Source organism: Eschrichtius robustus, chromosome 5 (genome assembly GCF_028021215.1).
Source record: "Eschrichtius robustus isolate mEscRob2 chromosome 5, mEscRob2.pri, whole genome shotgun sequence".
NCBI classification, from domain to species: Eukaryota; Metazoa; Chordata; class Mammalia; order Artiodactyla; family Eschrichtiidae; genus Eschrichtius; species Eschrichtius robustus.
The window spans coordinates 137372614-137380489 of record NC_090828.1 but is presented as its reverse complement, the minus strand read 5'-3'; the positions used below and the strand labels follow the sequence as shown (position 1 = coordinate 137380489).

The 7876-nt window shown below is 48.3% G+C and overlaps 1 protein-coding gene across 1 annotated transcript; it reads left to right on the top strand.

Moving 5' to 3' along the window:
• Nucleotides 1-5099: 5099 nt before the first annotated feature.
• Nucleotides 5100-5704, top strand: LOC137764970 (glycine cleavage system H protein, mitochondrial). The gene has a single exon (XM_068544018.1). It carries the CDS (start codon nt 5100-5102, stop codon nt 5619-5621), a length of 522 nt encoding a protein of 173 aa, XP_068400119.1. The 3' UTR covers nt 5622-5704.
• The last annotated feature ends 2172 nt before the right edge of the window (nt 5705-7876 follow it).

Below are 7876 nucleotides of genomic sequence, written 5' to 3'. Positions count from 1 at the left end.
GGCTATCCAGGTCACAAATAAGTACCACAGAAAAAGCCCTAGCTCACTCACCAACACTGCAAAACAGGAAGTGAGCCATCAGGAGCAAGAGTCAAAAGGAACCACAGAGAATCAGCCTCCAAATACTTCATATAATGGGGTAAGCTGGTAAGTACTATAAAATGTGTAAAATTAGTAAACATATGAAGGAAGAGATGAAAATTATAAGAGCAGAGTATTACATAATTAGAGAGGGCAGGTGCTCAGACAAAATGTTGGCTGCTACATGCGTTGACATCAGGTATTCCTCATTTCCCAGGAGGATTCTTCTGTCAATATTGTGTTTGACTGCAAGGAATAGAAAGCCCAAATGACCATCAGTGGTTGGTCAAACCAGGATATTTCTCATATAATCAGCAAAACTTTGTGACTTTGAGCCAGTTCTGGTGGAAATTTGACAAGCCTGAAGTATTAACCTCAGAGGAAGGCTTCTGTTGGTGCTGCCTCAACTGCTCACCTGTGGCATCTCGGGCCCAGGCTCCCATCTCTCCACTTGCCTCCCTTAGTAAACCAATGTTTTCCTCATCCTTGCTGCCTCATGGCTATAAGATGGAGCTGCCACTCCAAATATGTCACGAAAGGGGGTAATCAGTAAGGGTGAAAATCCAGCTACATCTCTCCCTGCTTCCTCAGAAATGCGACCACCACCATTACCACCACCACTACCATCACCATCTCCACTACCACCATCACTACCATCACCTCCACCACCACCACCATCACTACCATCACCTCCACCAACACTACCATCACCTCCACCACCACCACCATCACCTCCACCACCACCACCATCACCACCTCCACCACCACCACCACCACCATCTCCACCACCATCACCACCTCCACCACCACCATCACCACCTCCACCACCACCATCACCGCCAACACCACTACCATCACCTCCACCACCACCACCATCACCACCATCACCTCCACCACCACCACCATCACCACCACCACCATCACCTCCACCACCACTACCATCACCTCCACCACCATCACCTCCACCACCACCACCATCACCACCATCACCTCCACCACCACCATCACCACCACCACCATCACCTCCACCACCACCACCATCACCTCCACCACCACCACCATCACCACCACCACCATCACCTCCACCACCACTACCATCACCTCCACCACCATCACCTCCACCACCACCACCATCACCACCACCACCATCACCTCCACCACCACTACCATCACCTCCACCACCACCACCATCACCACCTCCACCACCACCATCACCTCCACCACCACTACCATCACCTCCACCACCACCACCATCACCACCATCACCTCCACCACCACCACCATCACCTCCACCACCACCACCATCACCACCACCACCATCACCTCCACCACCACCATCACCACCATCATCTCCACCACCACCACCACCACCATCACTACCATCACCTCCACCACCACTACCATCACCTCCACCACCACCACCACCACCACCACCACCATCACCTCCACCACCACCACCATCACCTCCACCACCACCACCATCACCACCACCACCATCACCTCCACCACCACCATCACCACCTCCACCACCACCATCACCACCATCACCTCCACCACCACCACCATCACCTCCATCACCACCACCATCACCACCTCCACCACCACCACCACCACCATCACCTCCACCACCACCACCATCACCACCACCACCATCACCACCTCCACCACCACCATCACTACCATCACCTCCACCACCACTACCATCACCTCCACCACCACCACCATCACCACCTCCACCACCACCACTACCACTACCATCACCTCCACCACCACTACCATCACCATCTCCACCACCATCACCTCCACCCCTACAAAAGTCATAGTTTGTGTCTCACTGGCAGGAACCATGACTCATGTTCACCACTAGCCTCCAGGGACGCTGGGAAAAAGAGTATGTCACCTGAGGCTGGCATATCACGGACCCCAACAACACTGAGATTCTCTTAGCGGGGAAAGATGAAAGGGAGGAATGCTGCTGAGTAGGCAACTGATGTACTCCCACAGCTCTCAGTTCTGACCCCCAACCACACACACCATTGTTTCTTCCAGTTATCTAGATGGAGGGAAGAGGCATGGGGACTATATCAAACCTTTAGGGGGAATTTTTCAAACCAGTGTCCTCACCCCCTCAACACCCAAGCTTCCACAATGTCCCCTGAGGTGTGGTCTCCAAGCCCTATGGCCTATACATTGAATCACTGACATACGGAACGTGAGGCGCCCCTCAGATATGCCAGGGCTGGCATGAAGTTTCAAGTTTAAAGGGGAAGGGTGGGGGGAAGGGATAGTTAGAGAGTTTGGGATTGACATGTACGTACCACTATATTTAAAATGGATAACCAGCAAGGACTTGCTATATAGCACAGAGAACTCTGCTCAGTGTTATGTAATAACCTAAACAGGAAAAGAATTTGAAAAAGAAGGGATACATGTATGTGTGTAACTGAATCACTTTGCTGTACACCTGAAACTAACACAACCTTGTTAATCAACTGTACTCCAATATAAAATTAAAAGTTTAAAAAAAATAAAAATAAAAAATAAAGCCACACCCTGTGACGACCAGCCCCGGAGGCGAAGTAAGGTCTAGTTTTCCTGGCTGTCCACAGGTCCCCTGCAATCCTCACACGGTTCACTCCCTCTGACTCTTACAGGTACGCTTCTCATCTCAGGGACATTTCCTTCCAGAAGACTCTTGTGTGGCAACAGAGGTTGGGCCAGGAAGTTTCTTGACTAAGGGTGAATTTAGGGACCTGCTAAAGAAATAAAAAGTGTTACCTGCAAGAGGTTTTAACCAGCTCAAGAAAGCACACCCTTCAATCATGTTCACAATCACCATGAAACCATGAACCATATGTAATATTTATACAATTAATAGAAAGGTGAACTTAATATAAAATTTCTGGGAAGAAGTCTACTGTTGGCCATCAGCTTACATAAGGAAGTTGTCCTTATTTGAAAGTAATAAAATTTGATAGAAAGTTAATACTTCAGGCTTGTCAAAAATTCCGCCAGAATTGGCTCAAAGTCACAAGGTTTTGCTGATTCTGGGTTTGATATTAAAAACCACCATGAGAAAGTTCCAAAAGCTGATCCATAAGCATCACTGGTGGTAGGAACAGTTGTCCACACTGCCCTTGTGTCCAGGTCACAGCCCCTGGTAAAATTTGACTATAAAGCCCAAGGCTATTTTGAGACGTGTGAGAGCAAGGAATTTGCACAGAATTAAGTGATGAAGCCATTGGGTCGTTACAGAGCAGTGTGATTTTTTTTTTACAAGGGACAGAACAAACTCTATCAAAGGCAAGACAGAGCAAATGAAGTTCAAGGAGAAAAATTCACTTGCTGAAAATGCTAAAAGTCTGTGTTAAAAAAGATGTTAGAACTTAAATATATTCGCATGCTTATATCCACTAACATTCCAATTCCTTACTATTTCCATTTTTTAACATAAATTTCATGCTATTCAAGTTGGTGATGAGTTGAATTTACTTTCAACAACTGAGAGCAATTACCACAGTTATTCGGGGCCGTGGCTACAAGTCTGGATGCCTTGGGAACTGCAAGGGCTGGAGGCTTTTCTTCCAGAGCAGGTAGTGCCAGGGCTGGTGGGCACGGAAGGGCCCCACCCACTGGGGAAGGAACAAGAGATGCAGAGGCAGCTCTGCGCTGATGGCGAGAGAGGGGTCATGCCTCCAGAGAGGGGTTGGTAGAGGGAAGCAGAGGCAGCAAGGCGAGAAGGACCAGGTGTGGGCAGAAATGCAGACACTCGCCTCCCTGGGGTTAGAACTGGTCTTAGGTGTGACCCCAGGTACCCAGGTAGTCATCAGAGGCCTGGAGGGATGGGCAGCGTGCTCAGGTGGTAAGCGTGGTGGGCAGGATGGAGAACGCCCTCCTCTGTGTCCCAGCCCACTTTCCCCAGGCAACCTGTCCTATCCCCCAACCTACCCCCTCCCAATCTGCAGGAGGGGCTGAGGGACAGGCATGGAGACAGAGACAGGGACCCAGAGAGTCCCGGCACGGCTGAGCTGGGTGACCTTGGCCAGGGACCATGACTTCTTGAGCCTCAGTTTCCTTATCCGTAAAGGAGGCCAGAAGCATTCCTGACCACTTCGCAGACTTAGAACGTCACCTGGCACATGTGAGCACCAAATGTGTTAGCTAGATTGTTACTCTTCCCCATTTACAGAGGAGGTGAAGTGATGTCTCCAAGGCCACCCAGCTGGCCAGGGGTGGACCAGTGCTTAACCCTGCCCGTGTGCCGCTTGCCCCGTGGCAGAAGCACAGGCAGGGCTCCCTTGTGGGCCCGGGGAGCCCCGCTTCCCTGCCGCCCCAGGCTCATCCGCGGCAGGGTGCGTGGAGGGTGCACGGGCGGGGTGAGCGGGCAGGCTCGGTGGCTGTGGTGCCACACGTCCTGACATCCTCACCCCAGGCGCTGGCCCAGGAGGTGCCACTCCTCCAGACCCCTCGCTCCCCTCACCCCAAGGTCCTCATCCGCCCAAGCCCACGTCCTCACACACAACCGACACCTCGTGACCGCACTGTGGTCACAGCTGCGCGGGTGGACCCGTCATCCAGGGCCGCAGTGTTCTCCTCTCTAAGCTGGACCACAGAAGCGCCACCGCTGTGAGGATGGTGGAAGCTGGTGCTCCTCGAGCTGCCGAGTGCAGAGCCCACCCGGGCGAGGGCTCCATGGCCTGTCTCATCACCTAGAATACTTAGGTGCATTTCCCCGGTTCTCCTCTGGACAGGTTTCCCCACCATTCAGTGGGGAAACGCCTCCAAACGCCTCCAACCGGTGAAGAAGACGTGGCCAGGGTGAGCGACCACAACATCCTTGACCATCTAGGCATTGCCCCCAACCTCCAGCAGCCAGAAGAGGGGAAACGGGATGGCACATGCCTGGATTTAGTGAGCTGAACCATGGAAAACCCTGCTTTACATACCTCAGACGATGTTGGCTAAGATTAAGGGTTTTCTTAAAAAGAAAGGAATGAGCCCTTTGCACCCCTGCGAACATGGCGCTGCAAGTGGCGCGCAGCGTGCGGGCTGCGATCTGCAGCCTGCGCGCCATCTCTGCGCCCAACGCGCCCTGCCTGCCGCGGCCCTGGGGACTGCGGGCGGGCGCCGTCCGGGCGCTGCGCACCGGCCCCGCTCTGCTGTCCGGTCGTAAATTCACAGACAAACATGAATGGGTAACAACAGAAAACGGTGTTGGAACAGTGGGAATCAGCAATTTTGCACAGGAAGCTTTGGGAGATGTTGTTTACTGTAGTCTGCCTGAAGTTGGGACAAAATTGAACAAACAAGAGGAATTTGGTGCTTTGGAAAGTGTGAAAGCTGCTAGTGAGCTCTATTCTCCTCTATCAGGAGAAGTAACTGAAATTAATGAAGCTCTAGCAGAAAATCCAGGACTTGTCAACAAATCTTGTTATGAAGATGGTTGGCTGATCAAGATGACACTCAGTAACCCTTCAGAACTAGATGAACTAATGAGTGAAGAAGCGTATGAGAAATACATAAAATCTATTGAGGAGTGAAAATGGAACCCCTAAATAAACTAGTTTGAAACAACTTAATCTAGCATAGTTGTCTTAAATTAGTGGTGGATAGATTTTTAAAAAGCAACTTTTAGCAAAAGAAACTACTGGAAACATTGTTGCCTGAAGAAAATACCCCTTAACTTCCTAATGATTTCAGATAAACACTATGCATCTTTTTCACAACACCCTGTGATTTTTAGGCTAGTCTCCAGTTATAATACTCAGAATTCCTGAAATTATCTGTGGTAAAACTAGTTATAAAAATTATGTAATTCAAGGATAACGTTGCTATCTTAACCTTATATAATATTGTAACTTGCTTACAGCCATCCCTGGATTTGGGTCAAAATACTCAATGAACTTGCCACTGGAAATAAATGACAGTGGAGAAAAGTTTGTTAGTTGTATAGTGTCCAGTGAAGAACATTACTATCTTAATTTTGCAATATACTGTATTTGCTGGTGCTATTTTTATACAGTGAAGCAACAGCCTTGCAGGAAAATAAGAAACAGTTTAATAATAAAATATTCAACTTCTTAAAAAAAAAGAAAAGAAAAGAAAAGAAAGGAATGAGGAGAGGGAGGATGTGGTTACAGAGATGACCCAGAGGGAGGACAAAGGCTGCAGAGATCCAGCGTGACTGGTGGTCACAGTAAGATGACTGCTGACTTCTTCTCTTTGTCCGATCAGTGCTGATGGAGTGTCTACTACATGCCAGGTCCTGCCCTGCGGAGCCTGCCCTGCGAGCAGAGAGGCCATGCCCTCAGGGCTGATGTCCCAGGGCAGTATGACTCACCCACATCAAAATGTTAAGCACAGGGACTTCTCCGGTGGCGCAGTGGTTAAGAATCCACCTGCCAATGCAGGGGACACGGGAAGATCCCACATGCCGCCGAGCAACTAAGCCAGCGAGCCGCAACTACTGAGCCCGTGTGCCTAGAGCCCGTGCTCCGCAACAAGAGAAACCACCGAAATGAGAAGCCTGCGCACAGCAACGAAGATTAGTCCCCGCTCGCCGCAACTAGAGAAAGCCTGTGTGCAGCAACAAAGACCCAACACAGCCAAAAATAAAAATAAATAAATATTTTTTTAAATACCAAAAAAAAAATTCTTTAAAAAAAATAAAAAATGTTAAGCACAGCTCCTAACCATCCAATGTCATGTCCTCTGCACAAGGTTTTTGTGTGTGTTTTAAGAGAATCATGTGCTTTTTCTCTCTGTATTCCTAGAATAAATCCTATTTTGTCATGGTGTAGTGTTACTGGATTTAATTTTCCCCTATTTAGTGTTTTTACACTTATATACAAAAGTGAACTTGGTCTAGAGTTGTGAGCTCGCATGCGTCCGTGTGTGCACGTGTGCACACGTGGGTGCTGACTTTATGAAGTTTTGACATCAAGGAAATCCTATGGGAATTACTTACCTAAAGTTTGGTAGACTTTGACTATAAAATTGCTTGCACCAATGAGAAATTACAATAGAAAAAAGTATTATATTTATAACAGCAATACAAAATAAGTATCTAGATATAAATTTCTCTCCACCGTACCGTTCTTTTTAATTGATGTATCTTTTGCATACAACAAAATGCAAAGATCTTCACCTTTCAGTTCAAGAATTTTGACAGTTGCAAACAACCAAATCAAGATCCAGAATATTGGGGCTTCCTGATGGTGCAGCGGTTAGGAATCTGCCTACCAATGCAGAGGACACAGATTCGAGCCCTGGTCCGGGAAGATCCCAAGTGCCACGGAGCAACAAAGCCCGTGCACCACAACTACTGAGCCCACCTGCCACAACTGCTGAAGCCCACACACCTAGAGCCCGTGCTCCGCAACAAGGGAAGCCACCGCAATGAGAAGCCCGCACACCGCAACAAAGAGTAGCCCCCGCTCGCCACAACTACAGAAAGCCCGTGAACAGCAATGAAGAACCAACACAGCCAAAAATTTTTTTAATGAAATAAATAAATTAATTTTTTTAAAAAAGATCCAGAATATTTCCATCACCTCAGAAACTTCCTCATGCTCTTTTTCTGCCAATATCCGACACACACTTTCAGAATCAATCACCATTATGATTTCTATCACCAGAGGCTAGTTTTGCTTGTTCTACAAATTCATGTAAATGAAACATACCATATGAACTTTTTTGTGTCTGGTTTCTTTCACACAGCATAATATTTTTGAGATTCAACCCCATAGCTGTGTGCATTCATAGTTCATTTTATTGGTAAGTAGTATTCCAAAAT